The sequence below is a fragment of the Salvelinus fontinalis genome, chromosome 12 (assembly GCF_029448725.1).
Source record: "Salvelinus fontinalis isolate EN_2023a chromosome 12, ASM2944872v1, whole genome shotgun sequence".
In the NCBI taxonomy this organism is placed as follows: domain Eukaryota; kingdom Metazoa; phylum Chordata; class Actinopteri; order Salmoniformes; family Salmonidae; genus Salvelinus; species Salvelinus fontinalis.
Window position 1 is genome coordinate 8,669,315 of NC_074676.1, and position 20,705 is coordinate 8,690,019.

At 45.2% G+C, this 20,705-nt stretch overlaps 1 protein-coding gene across 1 annotated transcript in view; it reads right to left on the bottom strand.

Annotated features, from left to right (window-relative positions):
- The window catches only part of LOC129866735 (uncharacterized), a 42,328-nt gene that overhangs the window by 2,773 nt on the left and 18,850 nt on the right, over nucleotides 1-20,705 (bottom strand). Inside the window, exon 4 of the mRNA XM_055939571.1 lies at nucleotides 1,950-2,006. Within this exon, the coding sequence (XP_055795546.1) occupies nucleotides 1,950-2,006 (57 nt within the window). The remainder of the gene's footprint in view (nucleotides 1-1,949; nucleotides 2,007-20,705) is intronic.

The following is a 20,705-nucleotide window of genomic DNA, read 5'->3' on the forward strand; positions in this document are numbered from 1 at the left end:
CAGTAGAAATGAAACAATGAAAATATTTTACGCTTGTCTACAGTTGCTGGTAGAGTCTGACTAAAACTACACCATGCTAATATTCCCGAAAAGCTACACAAACATGATGTTTGTTGGTAATTTCACACCAAGAAGAGAATTTCTGAACACCTCTTGTCATTCTTCTTGAGAAACAAAACAATCTCTTTCACTAAGCCTACTACTATTTCACATCATTTTCACTACAATCCTCAGCTTTCTTCCAAAGCACACATTTTTTCATCCAGTCTGAAGACTCTCCCGGGCTGTGTCCCAAAGTACCCTATTGCCTACATAGTGCACTACTTCGCTGATCAAAAGTAGTGCACTATATAGGGAATAGGGTGCCATTTCTGAATCTTTCATGAGCCTCTTCTTGCAAGGTGATGAGCAGAGAGGACAATCCATTTATCTTCACAGAGTGGAAAGGCTATTATCAGTGGGAAGTGAGGGAATTATTCCCGATAGTAAACAAACAAAGCCAACTAATAAAGTAGATAAGGATCTATATGCAGGCAGGGAATCTGTGGTAGAAACGGCAGGTACTCGCTCCAGGGCTAAAGAGAGGCAACCAACCCAAATCTAGCTTAAGCTGGCAAATCAAGGTCAATGATTAACTTGAGGGGATTTTCAGCATTCGAGGCTGAGGCAAAGACGAATTGTCAACACTGCTACTCTGAATAGTAGAGCATCAATCTAACAAACAGAGCGACATGAGTACCTTTGAGTGCACTCGCTTGTGCAAACCCATCTAAAAATATGTATGTGTTTTTTTAGGTTGTAGAATCATATTGAACTTTTCTGAAATGAGTTTCAGTCCAACTACAGTACACTCAGGCCACAGACTCCCAGCACCACCACCACTCCCTGTTATGTTTGACCTTTATCCGTGCCCGTGGGCTGGGTGGGTGGTCTGATACCATTAGTGGTGTTTATTGACCAGCGGGACAGCGTGAATGAGAGAGAAGCAGAGAGCCAGGCTTTAATCAGTGGCCTGCCAGGGAGGGCCTCTTCTTCACAGTTCACCTGTTTATACTGGCCATGCAGGTGTCAGCTCCACGTTAATTATAAAATCCTGCCTCTCTACCTTTCACCCTGGGAAGCTGTCCCTCAGCCTGACAACAGCACCACAGTGGGGGGAATGGTGGGAGCAAAGAGGCAGAGTTAGCTGGAGGATAGAGGGCGGGAGGGACACTGAAAGAAAGTGAGAGGACATACAGTATAACAAGTGAGCATAATGCGGTATTGCAACACCAGGGTCGTGGGTTCGATTTCAGCGGCGGTTACCCATACAGAGGGGGAATGAGGGAAGAAAAATGTATTCAAATTTAAAATGATGGTTTCAATACTATTTGTGTAACTGGAGAAGTCTCCACGTTTTTCCAAAGCCAATATACAGTAAGAGACTGTAGTAAAGTAGGTCTAATTATGGACACGAACCCCTAGTGTTATGATGAGCATCACTGTAGGGACCCATCTCACTCTCCTACCTTCTTATGGGTAGTGTTCTCTAATTACCCCACTTCCTCTCTCCCGCACCCTCTTTCTCCCTCCCTCCATCCTTCCCCTCTCGTTCAGTTATAGGAGATACCCTGCTATTTCCACCGATGGCTCCTCTCAGGCCCCTGCTGCTTCCAGTCAGTGAGAGGTAGGAGGCTGTCACAGCCAATGAGCAAATGAGTCTGTGGCCCACCACGGAGGAAGACAGGAGTGATTATGGGATATCACCATGGGAACGGCGTGGGGGAAAAGAGGCTCCATTTCCTCCTGATGGCAGCTCAGAATACTGACGGCCCCCCAATGCCCCACGAACACACTCTGCCTGTTAGAATGCTGACTTATCAACACACACAAACCCATGCACATACAAAATCTCTCTCTCTCTCTCTCTCTCTCTCTCTCTCTAAATGGCACCAGAATGCTGAGCATACCATGACAGAGGATGCAGCCACACTTCTGGTATCTTCTTCCTGGACATATCCCTCGCTCTAAAACAGAAGAAGAATCAGGAGTTAGCATGAGCATCAGAGATTTAGAGATTTTTTTTTTGCAACATTTGTGGCAAATAACAGTACCATTTCCATATTGTCAATTATAAAATATTTTGACAAAAACGCCTCCGTGCTTACATTTTTGGGTATGAACCTCCCTTAGGGAAAAGGAAAAGAGGGAATATATAATGAATCTATTAAAATCCTAAAATGATTCTCTAAATTCTCAAAGGCTTCCCAAAACACAGAGACGAAACTGCTTTCATCTTCAAACTGACATCTTTATTTCCAGTCTACAGTCAGATGAGCAAAGACTAAGGTCAGGTCTCTAGTGATGAATGAGGAAGCTTGATTTTTGGTGTAATTCTTTCATTTTCTAAAATCTTTCATTTTTCGTTTCTACTGATCATCGCTCCCTCTCTCTCTCTCATTACTATGCCGTGTGATTACTTTCAGAAACATAAACAAACTAAAGCACACCTTGCATTGTTGGGGTAAGCTGTCAATGAGGAGTTGAATTATTGCATTTCAAGACGGAGGACTTTAGTAATATACTTCTTGTAGCTTAAGTGAGCACACAGGGAAGGAAGAAAAGAACCTAAGGAGGACGTTGTGGTTTTCTCTGTTGGGTTGTTATTAAAGGGAGACTACACTCAAAAACTATCTTTCACAGGATGCAAAACGCATCAAGGCAAGTTTTGCTCCGTAATGAAAGTGCTTCTTTGTGAAAGCTGCTGCCATGCATCATTTTTGGGGATTGTATTAATAGTGGACTAATGAACAAACATTTTTGAGTGTATCATTCCTTGAAACATGCCCACTCCTGCTATACCCTACTGGGTGTTACCTTATCCCCCATCCTGTCGATTCTAACCCCTCTTTTCCTAACAATACCTCTATTTTCAGATGTGAAATGTACCAGCTCGATTTGGCATTGATGATTTCACTTTTTGTGATGACAGTTTTGGTAAACAGTATCTATACATGTAAAAAAATATTTAAAAAAAAAAAACATGGAAGAAAAGACCCAAGAGGGGTGGGGAAGATCAAGAGTTCTTGAGAAGCCCACCAATAACACTCCCTCCCTTATCCATCCACCAATTCTCTCCACAGCATGACAGCATCATCGCAGAAACCCCTAGTGTTGTGATGCACACTTGCTTGCTGTTTTGAAATGGACACGATGACAACGCTTTGTCAGAGAGGGAGGGGGAAATATCCCAGGAGAGAGAGGGAAGGAGGCTGCCTCAACTTTCCCCATTAGCAAACTAAGGACAGATGTTCATTGTGAAAATTACATTTCTTTATGGTGATGGGTTACCAGGACATCATTAGACAGTCAACCACAAATGAAAGGGTAAAATATTCACCAAACCAAGGAATGAGGAAATAGAAAAACTTGAAATTACCTCTACTCCTTTTCTCCATCACCATCTAGCCTTCCTTCCTTTCACATCCACCGCCTTTAAATATGGGCCAATGAGATAAAAAAATAAAAAACTTTCTCGTGTTGATAAATGAATGGGGCTCCTCTCCTCTACCTCAGCTGAATAAAGTGGCCAGCTCTTAGCATAACAAAGCCATTTCCCAGCCTGCCCTGCACTTCCACTCCTCTATCTGCTCACACTGTCTACACACAGGCATTTCACTTTCTCTTCATTTTCTCTTCTTTCTCCTCCCTCGCTTCGAACACAATGAGAGCCCCCTTTGGATTTGGATGCACTGACAGCTCAAGAGGCAGAGGGGGGCATCCGACCTCAATTCCATTCAGGAGTCGAGGAGTAGATAGTCTCCCTAATTAGCTGTGTGTTTACGGGGCCACTCGATTCCGTCAAGGAAACTCTACATTCTGCTTGAGCAATTAGAGTTGCGTATGAAAAAGGAGGGACTTTGTAGAATACAAAAAAGACAGAAGAATAGTTAAAGGAAGCAGAGAAAAAGAGAGTGAGATGGCAAGAAAAAGAGAAAGAGTCAGGGTGGTATTATGAACATATTATACAACCGCAATCTGAACAGGAAAAAAGCCTGGTCCCTTCATGTATAAAAGAGGTGTGTTATACTGTGTACTAAACATTAGGAACACCTGCTCTTTCCATGACAAACTGACCAAGTGAATCCCGGTGAAAGCTATGATCTCTTATTGATGTCACTTGTTAAACCCACTTCAATCAGCGTAGATGAAGAGGAGGAGACAGGTTAAAGAGACAATTGAGACATGGATTGTGTATGTGTGCCATTCAGAGGGTGAATGGGCAAGACAATTGAGGCTGTTCTGAGGGCAAAAAGGGGGGGGGGGGTGTAACTCAATAATAGGAAGGTGTGCTTAATGTTTTGTACACTCAGTGTATATCAGTGTTGTGTGTCCCCTCACCAACCTATACAGAATAAAACAAAATGGACCCAAAGGAGCCTGAGAGATCCACCTCCCTTTTCCATCGCCAAAGCCAGTTAACGACTGATGCGACTGTTTTCAGCTTTTCTCATCGTCAAAAACAAGAGAGAAAACATCCAACAATGAATACATTATTTTGCAGTAACAAGCGAGATAAAGGCTAGCTATGTAATTAGAGCAACCTGAAGTTCAGGTTTTATCAAGAGCCTCAAAAGACAAGCCTATGATCATCCAATTAAATGAAATGAACTGTCTTGTCCATCATAATGTTTTCATCTTATTTGATTAAGGTTATTAGGCAGCAACATTAATGCAAAATAATTCTGAAATAAAATAAAAGAAGAGTGTTGTAGTAGAGAGAGTTTTGCCTTATAATCTATAAGATTTTATAGCCAATTTCCATTTCTAAGGAATTTACATTGGGAACACCTGAGGCGCTCAATGATTTACTTTGCCCATGTCCCAAACCATATTCTCAACATAGAGCTTATAGGGCTCTGGTCAAAAGTAACTATTGGACTATGTAAGGAGTAGGGTGCTAGTTGGGATGCAGGCAATAACAACAGAAACCCACTACTCTCTGGTTTTTGCACTACTTCCCTTTTAACTACTCTTACACCTTTTTCTCCCCAATTTCGGAGTAACACTATTGTTCCATCACTTCAACTCCCCTACAGACTCGGGAGAGGCGAAGGTCAAAAGCCATGCATCCTCCGAAATACAACCCTGCCAGACTCTGCTTCTTGACACACTGCTTTCTTAATCCGGAAGCCAGATGCACCAATGTGTCAGAGGAAACACCATCCAGCTGGCGACCGAAGTCAGCTTGCAAGGCGCCCGGCCTGCCACAACGAGTCACTAGAGCCAAACCCTCCTCTAACCCGGACGATACTGGGCCAAATGTGCGCCGCCTCATGGGTCATGGCCGGCTGTGACACAGCCTGGGATCAAACCCGGGTCTGTAGTGACGCCTCAAGCACTGCGTTAGACCGCTGTGCCACTCGGGAGGCCCCTATTATTAAAATCTAAAGTTAGCCCTGCAGTCATGATTTAATAATTCGGTTTGAAAATTAAACGGACTAAATAGTCTAGTGAGATGGAAAAGAACAAGTGGGGGCTTACAGCCTACTCTCTAATCATGCAGTAGTTAGGGAAGTACATTTTTGCTGATGCATGTCTAAGCTACGTCTATGCTACTAACGAGGATATCAACATTAATTCTCACACATTTCCTTTGGCATGATGTCCAAGGTGGTGGCACTGGCTCATTTGCCACATAATAGTTAAGAAAGTCAATGGAGCACCATTTATAAATAATGAATTTACAGTGTTAGTAAAGGGAAGGAGGTTTACTTAGAAACACTTGAGTTATTTCTGAATACTGAGTCCGATTTAACTACGATAATACATCAAGGTAACAAGTTATGAGTTGAAGATGTATCAACACAAGGACTGTTGCGAATCAAGCATATCAACGGTAGTTATTCCTTCCTGGTTGAGGATTTCAATGTATGATTTGTAATTGAAAAACCCCTCCAGCACCAACAGGCAATATAAACAAAGCAATGCCCCCCTAAAAAAAACATTCCTGAAGAAAATGACGCCAATAACTCTTCTGGTAACTAATGAAAAATCTCAGACACATTAACATATTAATTGAGATTTTGACAACAGGGCTGCAGCAGTGATGAGCATATTCAAATTGGGCTTTCAGGAACGCTCAAGGAGCTAAATTAAATGAGAGGGAAAAAGAAGATAACAGTACCGTCAGCACGTACACTAGGGTCAGACCACACGCGTCTGGAGTTTAGAAAAAAGCACTTATCTCAAACCAGAGAACCCACAGCTTATGTCATCTGCCCTTCCATTCAGAGGATCTAGCGTATGATTGTTTGAGGAATGAAAAAGCCATTTTGGCGTCGGCGGGCGTGAAAGAGAGTGCCTGTTCTGTAGCATGGCCCCGCGTTGTCAAAGCCTCCGAGGGTCACCAAGGTCAGGGGAATTATGATTTGACGAGCGCTCTGCCCGGTGTCTGAAACAACGATACAGCCTCGCTGCTCATTGGAGAGGTGCCATGGTTCCATATTCCCAGCTGACCTCTGGATAAAGCGGTCCTTTTTTCTGCGATAATGAAACTGGATAGCTCTGAGGTGAGACATGAATGTTTTGTTAACAAAGGAATATCTGTGTCGTTTGGTTAGAGAGGTACATCTTGGGAAGATGAGGGTCTTGGTGTATGAGAGCCTCACCTAGGCCAATCTCTTACAGCTTGTCGTGGCTTTATCAGACTGGGCCCAGGTGCCATAAATACAATAGGCTATCAACAAAATGGATGCTGTCAGGAAGAAGGGAATCGATGGCAGAGAAAGCATCTGAATGCTATTCTGATATGTGCTTCAGAGCTCGCTTTACATAACACTGTAATGGCAATGACATATCACCTGTCAAGACAAAGTCACCATAGAGTAGCTGGAGGGGTGCTCTCATTTGATCTATCAGGGCTCTAACTCCTCTAGCTCCATAATGAGACAGGGTGCAGGCCAGGCAGCAGATCTTAGCCAGCTTGCCAGCTTTAAGTCGGCCCCTAGCACAGTCAGTGTAGTCAGCTCAGTTTTTCCCATTGAGACTATGTCTGAGCCTCGATCTAGGTCGGACAAAACTAAACATGGCGGTGTTTGCCTTAGCAATCTCCCTGGAATAAAGACTTCCATTCCTGTCATTATCCCCCTACAGTTGATTGACGCACTGGTGCGTCAATCTAAGTTACATAACAAAAAAATCCACATCAAAATCAGTTTAAGCTAGAGATATGTTTTTTTGTATTGGATGTGTCTTAATCCACCACATCCGCCAGTGCCGTGCTTCCGCATCTGTGGTGAAAGGTGGCAGCGCTAGAGCGGTGTTTGCCAGACCATGACACACGGTTTAACCAACAAACTATTATGACCACTCTATGGAAGGAGGAGACTTTCACTATGGTGTCCGGAGTCTCGCCTGAAGTCGATACCATCGATGTCAAATCAAATGTTACTTGTCACATACACATATATAGCAGATGTTATTGCGGGTGTAGTGAAATGCTTTTGTTCCCAGCTCTACCAGTGCAGTAATATCTAACAATTCACAACAATACACTAATCTCAGAGTAAAAGAATGGAATTAAGAAATATATTAATATTTGGATGAGCAATTGGCATTGACATTGACAAGAATACAGTAGAAGACAGTATATACAGTTGGAGTCGGATGTTTACATACACCTTAGCCAAATACATTTCAACTCAGTTTTTCACAATTCCTGACATTTAATCCTAGTAAAAATTCCCTGTCTTAGGTCAGTTAGGATCACCACTTTATTTTAAGAATGTGAAATGTCAGAATAATAGTAGAGAGAATGATTTATTTTAGCCTTTATTTCTTTCATCACATTCCCAGTGGGTCAGAAGTTTACATGCACTTAATTAGTATTTGGTACCATTGCCTTTAAATTGGGTCAAGCGTTTTGGGTAGCCTTCCACAAGCTTCCCACAATAAGTTGGGTGAATTTTGGCCAATTCCTCCTGACAGAGCTGGTGTAACTGAGTCAGGTTTGTAGGCCTCCTTGCTCGCACACACTTTTTCAGTTCTACCCACACATTTTCAATAGGGTTGAGGTCAGGGCTTTGTGATGGCCACTCCAATACCTTGACTTTGTTGTCTTTAAGCCATTTTGCCACAATTTTGGAAGTATGCTTGGGGTCATTGTCCATTTGAAAGACCCCTTTGCGACCAAGCTTTAACTTCCTGACTGATGTCTTGATATGTTGATTCAATATATCCACATAATTTTCCTACCTCATGATGCCATCTATTTTGTGAAGTGCACCAGTCCCTCCTGCAGCAAAGCAGGGATGGTGTTCTTCGGGATGGTGTTCTTCGGATTGCAAGCCTCCCCCTTTTTCCTCCAAACATAACGAGGGACATCATGGCCAAACAGTTCTATTTTTGTGTCATCAGACCAGAGGACATTTCTACAAAAAGTACGATATTTGTCCCCATGTGCAGTTGTAAACCGTAGTCTGGCTTTTTTATGGTGGTTTTGGAGCAGTGGCTTCTTCCTTGCTGAGCGGCCTTTCAGGTTATGTCGATATAGAACTCGTTTTACTGTGGATATAGATACTTTCGTACCTGTTTCTTACAGCATCTTCACAAGGTCCTTTGCTGTTGTTCTGGGATTGATTTGCACTTTTCACACCAAAGAACGTTCATCTCTAGGAGACAGAACGCGTCTCCTTCCTGAGTGGTATGACGGCTGCATGGTCCCATGGTGTTTATACTTGCGTACTATTGTTTGTACAGATGAACGTGGTACCTTCAGGCGTTTGGAAATTGCTCCCTTCGGATGAACCAGGCTTGTGGAGGTCTACAACTATTTATCTGAGGTCTTGGCTGATTTCTTTTGATTTTCCCATGGTGTCAAGCAAAGTGGCACTGAGTTTTAAGGTAGGCCTTGAAGTACATCCACAGGTACACCTACAATTGACTCAAATTATGTCAATTAGCCTATCAGAAGTGTCTAAAGCCATGACATAATTTTCTGGAATTTTCCAAGCTGTTTAACTTCTTATGGCTAGGGGGCAGCATTTTCACGTTTGGATGAAAAGCATGCCCAGAGTAAACTGCCTGCTACTCAGTCCCAGTTGCTAATATATGCATATTATTAGTAGATTTGGATAGAAAACACTCTGAAGATTCTAAAACTGTTTTCGAATGATGTCTGTGAGTATAACAGAACTCATATGGCAGGCGAAAACCTTTGTAGTTTTTCAACTCTTGGCCTATCGAATACACAGTGTCTATGGGGTAATTTTCCTAAGGCTTCCACTAGATGTCAACAGTCTTTAGAACCTTGTTTGATGCTTCTACTGTGAAGTGGGGCGAATGAGAGGGGATTGAGTAAGGTCTCTCCCAGAGAGCCTCGAGCTGACCATGCGCGCTCACGTGAGAGCTTTCCATTGCATTTCTGAAGACAAAGGAATTCTCTGGTTGGAATATTATTGATGATTTATGTTAAAAACATCCTAAAGATTGATTCTATACTTCGTTTGACATGTTTCTACGAACTGTAATATGACTTTTAGTCTGAACTTTTTCCTGGACCTGCCAGCGCGTCGTGAGTTTAGATTGTGTACCGAACGCGCGAATCAAAAAGAGTTATTTGGACATAAATTATGGACTTCATGGAACAAATCAAACATTTATTGTGGAACTGGGATTCCTGGGAGTGCATTCTGATGAAGATCATCAAAGGTAAGTGAATATTTATAATGCTATTTCTGACTTCTGTTGACTCCAACATGGCGGATATTTTTGTGGGTTGTGTTGGTCTCTGAGCGCCGTACTCAGATTATTGCATGGTTTGCTTTTTCCATAAAGTTTTTTTGAAATCTGACACAGCGGTTGCATTAAGGAGAAGTATATCTTTAAATCTGTGAATAACACGTGTATCTTTTATCAATAATTATTATTAGTATTTCTGTAAATTGATGTGGCTCTGTGCAAATTCACGGGATGTTTTGGAGGCAAAGCCAAATGTAAGTTTTTTTATATAAATATGAACTTGATCGAACAAAACATACATGTATTGTGTAACACGTTGTCCCGGGAGTGTCATCTGATGAAGAATATCAAAAGTTAGTGACTCCTCTCTTTGGTTGGAAAATCGCTGTATGCTTTCTGTGACTAGTTGCTGACCTAACATAATGATATGTTCTGCTTTCGCCGAAAAGCTTTTTGAAATCAGACACTGTGTAATGAATGACGCTCTCCTCATCCTCGGATGAGGTGAGGAGAGAGGGATCTGAAGACCAAAACGCAGGCTTTGGGAAATAAGCCATCTTTATTATACAATATGATGGCAACACGAAACGAAACAAAACACTTTCAAACTACAAAACAAGAAAACGACGTTGAACGAAACCTGAACATAAACTTACATAACTAAACATAAACTTACGTACAGGAAACGGACGACATCGAAACGAAACGAAACAAACAAACGCTACAGTCCCATGTGGTACGAACGTACATACAGACATAGGAGACAATCACCCACAAACAAACAGTGAGAATGCCCTACCTAAATATGACTCTTAATTAGAGGCAAACGCAAACCACCTGCCTCTAATCAAGAGCCATACCAGGCAAACCAAAACCAACATAGAAACAGATAACATAGAATGCCCACCCAACCTCACGTCCTGACCAACTAACACACAAAAACTAACATAAATAGGTCAGGAACGTGACAGTACCCCCCCCACAAGGTGCGAACTCCGGACGCACCAGCACAAAGTCTAGGGGAGGGTCTGGGTGGGCATCTAACCACGGTGGCGGTTCAGGCTCGGGGCGCGGTTCCCACCCCACCATAATCCATCCTAACTTCCTCCCTCCAAAAATGTCCACCCTCTTTTGACCCCCACAAAATTCCCTTAACAACATATCTAATAGGGACAACACCGGGACAGAGAGATAAATCAAGAAAGAGGGATAGATAAGAATATAGAGATAGATGAAGATAGAGAGGGAGATTAGGATAGAGGGGCAACTCCGGACTGAAAGGCAGCTCCGGACAGAGAGACAGCTCTGGACTGATGGGCAGTTCTGGGTATCCAGCCTTTTCAGGCTGAAGGACAGCTCATGGCTGACTGACGAATCTCGATGCTCATGGCTGGCTGACGGCTCTCGACGCTCATGGCAGGCTGACGGCTCTCGACGCTCATGGCAGGCTGACGGCTCTCGACGCTCATGGCAGGCTGACGGCTCTCGACGCTCATGGCAGGCTGACGGCTCTCGACGCTCATGGCAGGCTGACGGCTCTCGACGCTCATGGCAGGCTGACGGCTCTCGACGCTCATGGCGCTCTGACGGCTCTGGCTGCTCATGGCGCTCTGACGGCTCTGGCTGCTCATGGCGCTCTGACGGCTCTGGCTGCTCATGGCTCGCTGGCGGCTCTGGCAGATCCTGTCTGGTTGGCGGCTCTGGCAGATCCTGTCTGGTTGGCGGCTCTGGCAGATCCTGTCTGGTTGGCGGCTCTGGCAGATCCTGTCTGGTTGGCGGCTCTGGCAGATCCTGTCTGGTTGGCGGCTCTGGCAGATCCTGTCTGGCTGACGGCTCTAGCGGCTCCTGTCTGGCTGATGGCTCTAGCGGCTCCTGTCTGGCTGACGGCTCTGTAGGCTCATGGCAGACGGGCGGCTTTGCAGGCTCATGGCAGACGGGCGGCTTTGCAGGCTCCTGGCAGACGGATGGCTCAGACGGCGCTGGGGAGACGGATGGCTCAGATGGCGCTGGGGAGACGGATGGCTCAGATGGCGCTGGGGAGACGGATGGCTCAGATGGCGCTGGGGAGACGGATGGCTCAGATGGCGCTGGGGAGACGGATGGCTCTGGCCGGATATGGCGCACTGTAGACCTGGTGCGTGGTGCCAGAACTGGAGGCACCGTGCTAATGACAAGCACCTTCCTACTAGTGCGGGGAGCAGGGACAGGGCACACTGTATTCTCAAAGCCTACTCTATCCCTGATGCGTGGTACCGGCACTGTTGACACCGGGCTGAGGACAAGCACATCAGGATTAGTAGGGGGAGAAGATACAGTGGGTTCAGGGCTCTGGAGACGCACAGGTAGCTTAGTGCGTGGGCCCGGAACTGGAGGCACCGGGCTAGATACACGCACTACAGGGAGAGTGCGTGGAGGAGGAACAGGGCTCAGGATACGCACTGGTAGCCTAGTGCGTAGTGTATACACTGTAGGTACTAGGCTGGGGCGGGGAGGTGGTGCCGGAAATACCGGACCGTGGAGGCGTACTGGCTCTCTTGAGCATTGAGCCTGCCCGACCTTACCTGGTTGAATGCTCCCGGTTGCCCGACCAGTGCGGGGAGGTGGAATAACCCGCACCGGGCTATGTAGGCGAACTGGAGAAACCATGCGTAAGGCCGGTGCCATGTATGCCGGCCCGAGGAGACGCACTGGAGACCAGACGCGTTGAGCCGGCCTCATGACACCTGGCTCAATACCCAATCTAGCCCTCCCAGTGCGGGGAGGTGGAATAACCCGCACTGGGCTATGCACTCGTACAGGAGACACCGTGCGCTCTACTGCGTAACACGGCGCCTGCCCGTACTCCCGCTCTCCACGGTAAGCCTGGGAAGTGGGCGCAGGTCTCCTACCTGCCCTTGGCCCACTATCTCCTAGCCCCCCCCCAAGAAATTTTTGGGAATTACTTACGGGCTTTTTTGGCTTCCGTGCCAGACGCGTTCCCTCATAGCTCCGGTTCCTCTCTCCGGTAGCCTCCGCTCTCCTCAGTGCCTCCAGCTGTTCCCATGGGAGGCGATCTCTACCAGCTAGGATCTCCTCCCATGTGTAGACACCCTTTCCATCCAAAACATCGTCCCATGTCCATTGCTCCTTTCTCTCCTGTCCCCTACTCCGTTTCGTTTTCCCTTGCCGCTTGGTCTTAGCGTGTTGGTGGGTGATTCTGTAATGAATGACGCTCTCCTCATCCTCGGATGAGGTGAGGAGAGAGGGATCTGAAGACCAAAACGCAGGCTTTGGGAAATAAGCCATCTTTATTATACAATATGATGGCAACACGAAACGAAACAAAACACTTTCAAACTACAAAACAAGAAAACGACGTTGAACGAAACCTGAACATAAACTTACATAACTAAACATAAACTTACGTACAGGAAACGGACGACATCGAAACGAAACGAAACAAACAAACGCTACAGTCCCATGTGGTACGAACGTACATACAGACATAGGAGACAATCACCCACAAACAAACAGTGAGAATGCCCTACCTAAATATGACTCTTAATTAGAGGCAAACGCAAACCACCTGCCTCTAATCAAGAGCCATACCAGGCAAACCAAAACCAACATAGAAACAGATAACATAGAATGCCCACCCAACCTCACGTCCTGACCAACTAACACACAAAAACTAACATAAATAGGTCAGGAACGTGACACACTGTTGTTGGATTAACGAGAATTTTTTCTTTAAAATGGTGTCTAATACTTGTATGTTTGAGAAATTTGAATTATGAGATTACTGTTGATTGAATTTGGCGCCCTGCAATTTCATTGGCTGTTGGCTAGCGGAACCCCGTTCCTAGACAGATTACAGGCACAGTCAACTTTGTGTATGTAATCTTCTGACCCACTGGAGTTGTGATACATTGAATTATAAGTGAAATAGTCTGTCTGTAAACAACTGTTTGAAAAATTACTTCTGTCATGCACAAAGTAGATGTCCTAACCGATTTGCCAAAACTTTAGTTTGTTAACAAGAAATTTGTTATGACAAATTAGTTAGCAAGTGCAAGCTGAACCATCCCCAAATTAATGTAATTGGTTCAGAGTTTGTTTAGATATTTTAACCTACGTGTCATGATCGCGTTTGGTGTGGGGGGACAAAATACATTTATGCACGATGGCGGATGCGCGCAGCCGGTCTAGGTTCCATGTATGTAAACTTCCGACTTCAACTGTACATATGAAATGAGTAAAACAGTGTGCAAACATTATTAAAGTGACCAGCTTTCCATTATTAAAGTGACCAGTGATTCCATTTCTATGTACATAGGGCAGCAGCCTCTAATGTGCAGGGTTGAGTAACCGGGTGGTAGCCGGCTAGTGACGGTGACTAAGTTCAGGGCATGGTACTGGCTATTGATTGCTATTTAACAATCTGATGGACTTGAGATAGAAGCTGTTTTTCAGTCTCTCGGTCCCAGCATTGATGCACCTGTACTGACCTCTCCTTCTGGATGAGTGGGGTGAACAGGCCGTGGCTCGGGTGGTTGATGTCCTTGATGATCTTTTTGGCCTTCCTGTGACCACGAGTGCTGTAGGTGTACTGGAGGGCAGGAAGTGTGCACCCGGATTATGCGTTGGGCAAACCGCACCACCCTCTGGAGAACCCTGCGGTTGCAGTCGGTGCAGTTGCCGTACCAGGCAGTGATAAAGCCCGACAGGATTCTCTCAATGGTGCATCTCTAAGTTTGTGAGGGTCTTAGGGGCCAAGCCAAATTTGTTCAGCCTCCTGAGGTTGAAGAGGCACTACAGTGCCTTCTTCACCACACTGTCTGTGTGGGTGGACTATTTCAGATTGTCAGTGATGTTTACGCAGAGGAACTTGAAGCTTTTCACCTTCTCCACTGCGGTCCCGCGGGTGTGGATGGGGGCGTGCTACCCCTTATGTTTCCTGAAGTCCACAATCAGCTCCTTCGTTTTGTTGATGTTGAGGGAGAGGTTATTTTCCTGGCACCACTCCGCCAAGGCCCTGACCCCCTCCCTGTAGGCTGTCTCGTCATTGTTGGTAATCAGGCCTACTACTGTTGTGTCATCTGCAAACTTGATGATTGAGATGGAGGCGTGCGTGGCCACGCAGTCATGGGTGAACAGGGAGTACAGGAGGGGGCTGAGCACGCACCCTTGTGGGGCCCCTGTGTTGAGGATCAGCGTTGTGGAGGTGTTGTTGCCTACCTTCACCACCTAGGGGTAGCCCATCAGGAAGCCAAGACACAGTTGCACAAGGCAGGGTTCAGACCCAGGGCCTCAAGCTTAATGATGAGCTTGATGATCAGCATTCTTACATAGGTATTCCTCTTGTCCAGATGGGTTAGGGCAGCGTGCAGTGCGATGGCGATTGCATCGTCTCTGGATCTATTGCGGCGGTATAGAAATTGAAGTTGGTCTAGAGTGTCAGGTAAGGTGGAGGTGATAAGATCCTTAACTAGCCTCTCAAAGCACTTCAGTTGCGCCAGCTGGTAGTGGTGTTGGCGAAGTAGGTCTTCCTGTTCGACCGACCATCTGGGAGATGTCTCGGTTGGCTGCTGATTCCATTCTGTGAGGCAATATTCTGTAACGTAGACGCAAGGAGTCAGGAAGCAATGTTTAATGACGAAGAACACGGAGCGATACAAAACTAGAGAAGTGTCTAACACGGAAACATAAACAATATTGCCTGGTGGATGATAACAACGGAGTGCTAGATAAAGGGGAAGTAATCAGGGAGGTGATGAAGTCCAGGTGTGCATAATGAAGGTTGCCAGGTGTGCGTAAATATGGGTTGCCAGGACCGGTGGTTAGTAGACCGGCGACGTCGAGAGCCGGAGAGGGGAAGTGGGAGTAGACGTGACAGTTACTGAGATAACCGCCCAAAAGTAACTCCCTTTTCCCGTGATAAATTACTGAGAGAAAGTGGTCAATTATTTCTATGAACAACATGGCGTGAAACGGAACTGTTAAATGATATGGCTTCTCTACGGCCTCTGCGTAATGAATCATCAACGCTCATGGTGGGAACAGACAGCCCATCTCAATATGGAACGCAGTTCAGAATGCATGTAGACCAACGTATCATCTCATCATGGTAACTTTTTTTCTTGTGACAAGGAGGCCTACATTTGCTGCAACATTGTCAATGCTACAGACTGAATGCGTGTCTAATTTACCCATCTAAATCTGGCTTTCGGGGGTCCCTTTGTTTTTTAATTGTAAAGATTTTTAACATTTTTATTGCAGCTGCAGAGTTTTAAAACAGCCTATCACTCGAATATTGTTTCTTTAAATCAGTTCACATGATTAAATCGTTCAATCTACAAACAAAACCCATAAAGCAAAAACTGTTTTAAATACATTTTTCCAAATGTATCACAAATACATAACTGAAATATAACAGTTACAAAAGTATTCAGCCCCTTTACCTTTGACAGCGATTACAGCCTCTTGGGTATGACGCTATAAGCTTGGCACACCTGTATTTGGGGTGTTCCTCCCATTCTTCTCTGCCTATCCTCTCAAGCTCTGTCAGGTTGGATGTGGAGCATCACATCTTGTTTCTCATGGTCTGAGAGTCCTTTTGGTGCCTTTTGGCAAACTCAAAGTGGGCTGTCACGTGTCTTTTACTGACGATTGCCTTCAGTCTGGCCTCTCTACCATAAAGGCCTGATTGGTGGAGTGCTGCAGAGATGGTTGTCCTTCTGGAAGGTTCTCCCATCTCCACAGAGGAACTCTGGAGCTCTGACAGAGTGACCATCGAGTTCTCGGTCACCTCCCTGACCAAGGCCCTTCTCCCCCGATTGCTCAGTTTGGCTGGGCGGCCAGCTCTAGGAAGAGTCTTGGTGGTTCCAAACTTCCTCCATTTAAGAATGATGGAGGCCACTGTGTTCTTGGGGACCTTCAATGCTGCACACATGTTTTGGTACCCTTCCCCAGATCTGTGCCTCAGCACAATCCTGTCTTGGAGTTCTACGGACAATTCCTTCAACCTCATGGCTTGGTCTTTGCTCTGACATGCACTGTCAACTGTGGGACCTTATATAGTCAGGTGTGTGCCTTTCCAAATCATGTCCAATCAATTGAATTTACCACAGGCGGACTCCAGTCAAGTTGTAGAAACATCTCAAGGATGATCAATGGAAACAGGTTGCACCGGAGCTCAATTTCGAGTCTCATAGCAAAGGGTCTGAATACTTATGTATTTCTGTGTTTTATTTTTTTAAATAAATTAGCTAAAATGTGTAAAAAAATGTTGTTTTCACTTTGTCAGTATGGGGTAATTAATCAATTTTAGAATAAGGCTATAACGTAACAAAATGTCGAAAAAGTGAAGGGGTCTGAATACTTCTCCGAATGCACTGCATGCTACCTCTGTGATGTAATTCAGATACACAATGTCAAACTTTCAATGCTATTGCAGACGACACAGCTGTACATTGCAAATAAACGTGGTGAAGCCCCAAAACGGCCTGGCACGGCAGCAAATGTTTTACTTTTAGACTCGGAATAAACAGAGATGCTAGTTATAGTTTTCTTGAAACAACAACATCTGCTGTTGGATCTGACAATGAATCTTCATGGATTGTACATTTGTCTCAAATAAAACTGTGAAGGTCCTCGGGAACTCTGGTTGCGTTCGACATTTTGAACATTGAGATATTAAATAAATGATAGAGAAAGAGGCATAGAATCAAAGGAGAAAGTTAGGGGTTCTCTGTAGAAAGACAGATAGCTGTGGAATGTGTTGGGGGACGGGAGCAGCGCACCGTGTTGATATAGGGAAGACAGATGGTTATCTGTGGATTAGGTCAATCCCCAGTTTACAATTGGCTCATTCATCCCCCTCCTCTCCCCTGTAACTATTCCCCAGGTCGTTGCTGCAAATGAGAACGTGTTCTCAGTCAACTTACCTGGTAAAATAACGGTAAAATAAAATAAATAAATAAAATTAGGTGAAGGAGGGGTTGAGGTCAGGAGGTGAGGGGTGAGGTCAGTTCCCCTTAAGGGAGTAATCAGGGTTAGTATCTGGTTACCTTCTTTCCATTGGGCATAAACTAAGGACTGGAGAGAGGGAGTGTCTTAAGTAGGATGTATATAACCAATGGAGAGAAATATTTTGCTGTCTGATTACAGCTGTACAGAACCTTTGGGAAGAATTAAACTTGGTTAAAGCTTCTCTAGTGTCCGTGGCTTATTTACTCTGAAAAATAAGAACCTAACACTCTGTATCCTGATCTCTCTTTTGACGAACATATCAAAAATATTTCAAGAGCAGCTTTTTTCCATCTTCGTAGCATTAGAAGAATCAGAAACCTTTTGTCCAAAAACGATGCAGAAGAGCTCATCCACGCTTTTGTCACGTCAACATTATACTTCTGTAATGCTCTACTGCCGGCTACCCAGATAAGGCACTAAATAAACTTCAGCTAGTGCCAAAAACGGCTGCTAGAATCTTGACTAGAACCAAAATATTTGATCATATTAGTCCTGTGCTAGCCTGGCTTCCTGTTGAGGCTAGGGCTGATTTCAAGGTTTTACTGTTAACCTACAAAGCATTTCTACTACTTGTCTCTCCGATTTGGTCCTGCCATACATACTTACACGTACGATATGGTCACAAGACGCATGCCTCCTTATTGTTCCTCGAATTTCAAAGCAAACAAGATGGAGGCAGGGCTTTCTCCAATAGAGCAACATTTTTATTGAATGGTCTTCCGTTCCATGTGAGAGACGAAGACTCGGTCACAACCTTTAAGTCTTTATTGAAGACTCATCTCTTTAGTAGATCCTATAATTGATTGTAGTCTGGCCCAGGGGTGTGAAGGTGAATGACAAGGCACTGGAGTGACGAACCACCCTTGCTGTAACTGCCTAGCCGGCTCCCCTCTCTCCACTGTGATTGTCTGCCTCTGACCCTATTATGGGCCTGAGTTACTGGCCTGCCCTCGCTCTCCCATGTCGTCCCTAAGAGGGTGCATCATGTCATGACAGGCTTTTTTTGCTATCCTCGACTTGAATGGGTTGAGTCACTGACGTGATCTTCCTGTCCGGTTTTGTGCCCCATCGGGCTTGTGCAGTGGGGGAGATCTTTGTGGGCTATACTCTGCCTTGTCTCTGGGTAGTAAGTTAGTGGTCTGTTGATATTCCTCTTGTGCTTTGGCAAAGTGGGTGAAGTTATATCCTACCTGGTTGGCCCTGTCCAGGGGTAAATTTGGACGGGGCCACAGTGTCCCCCGACCCCCCCTGTCTCAGTCCCCAGGGCTAGAGGGCAGTCTGTCCTATCTGGTGTAATTCTCCTATCTTGTCTGGTGTCATGTGTGATCTTAGGTATGCTCTGTCTAATTATCCTCTTTCTCTCTCTCTTTGCCTAACCTCCTGGAGGACCTGAGCCCTAGGACCATGCCTCAGGAATACCTGGCCTGACAACTCCTGGCTGTCTATCTAATGTTCTCTCTCTATTTCTCTTTCTCTCTCTCACCTTCTGTTTCAACCTCTGAATACTCAGCTATGAAAAGCCAACTGACATTTACTCCTGAGGTGCTGACCTGTTGCACCCGCTACAACCACAGTGACTATTATTTGACCCTGCTGGTCACATATAAACGTTTGAACATCTTGAAAAATGATCTGGCCTAAATGACCATGTACTCTTATAATCTCGACCCAGCCACCCCTCGGAGACTGGTTCCTCTCTCTAGGGTTCTTCCTAGGGAGTTTCTCCTAGCCACTGTGCTTCTAGATCTGCATCGTTTGTTCCTTGGGGTTTTAGGCTGGGTATCTGTCTAAGCAATTTGATGTAAAAAGTGCTTTCTAAAATATATTTGATTGATTTATTGATGAGCTTAACATTAAGGATATGTGTTGCCCTCTTATTGAACTGAACCAGGGGAAACGTTTACATTTTTACATACCTAGAGCGACTTACAGTTAGTTTGTGCATTCATTTTAAGATAGCTATGTGAGACAACCACACATCACAGTCATCGTAAGTAAATGTTTTCCTCAATAAAGAAGAAGTTATCAGCAAAGTCAGTGCTAGTAGGAAAAGTGCACGTTTAAAAAAATAAAAAAACGAGTATCTAGACTTGGACCCGCGCCGCTTCTTCTGTGAGAAAATGTTGTACTCTACGGATGTTGCAGAGCATGAACCTGCAGGAGCGATTCACTGTTTTGATGTTTGCAGAGAACGACAGGGTGTTGTCCAGGGTCACGCCAAGCATCTTTGCACTTTGGGAGGGGGACACAGTGGAGTTGTCAACCGTGATGAAGAGGTCTTGGAGTGGGCAGGCTTTCCCCAGGAGGAAGAGCAGCTCCGTCTTGTCGAGGTTGAGCCTGAGGTAGTGGGCCGACATCCAAGCTGAGATATCTGCCAGGCACACAGAGATGCATGTCGCCACCTGGGTGTCTGAAGTGGGAATGAGAAAAGTAGTTGAGTATCATCTGCATAGCAATAATTGGAGAGACCATGTGAGGATATGATGGAGTCGAGTGACTTGGTGTATAGAGAAAAGAGGAGAGGTGCTTAGAACCGAGCCCTGGGGGACACCAGTAGTGAGAGCACGATGTGCAGACACAGATCCTCTCCATGCCAGCTGGTAGGAGCAACCTGTCAGGTAGGATGCAATCCAGAAGTGTGCAGAACCTGAGATGCCAAGCCCTGAGAGGGTGGAGAGGAGGATTTGATGGTTCATGGAGTTGAAGGCAACAGATAGATTTAGGAGGATGAGAAAAGAGGAGAGTCAGCTTTGGCAGAGCAGAGAGCCTCCGTGACACAGAGGAGAGCAGTCTCCGTTGAGTGACTCATCTTGAAGCCTGACTGGTTAAGGTTAAGAAGATTGTTCTGAGTGAGATAACGAGAGAGCTGGTCAGAGATAGCCCGCTCAGGTTTTTTGGAAAGAAAAGAAAGAAGAGATACTGGTCTGTAGTGATTTATACAGAGGGGTCGAGTGTGGGTTTCTTGAGGAGGGGAG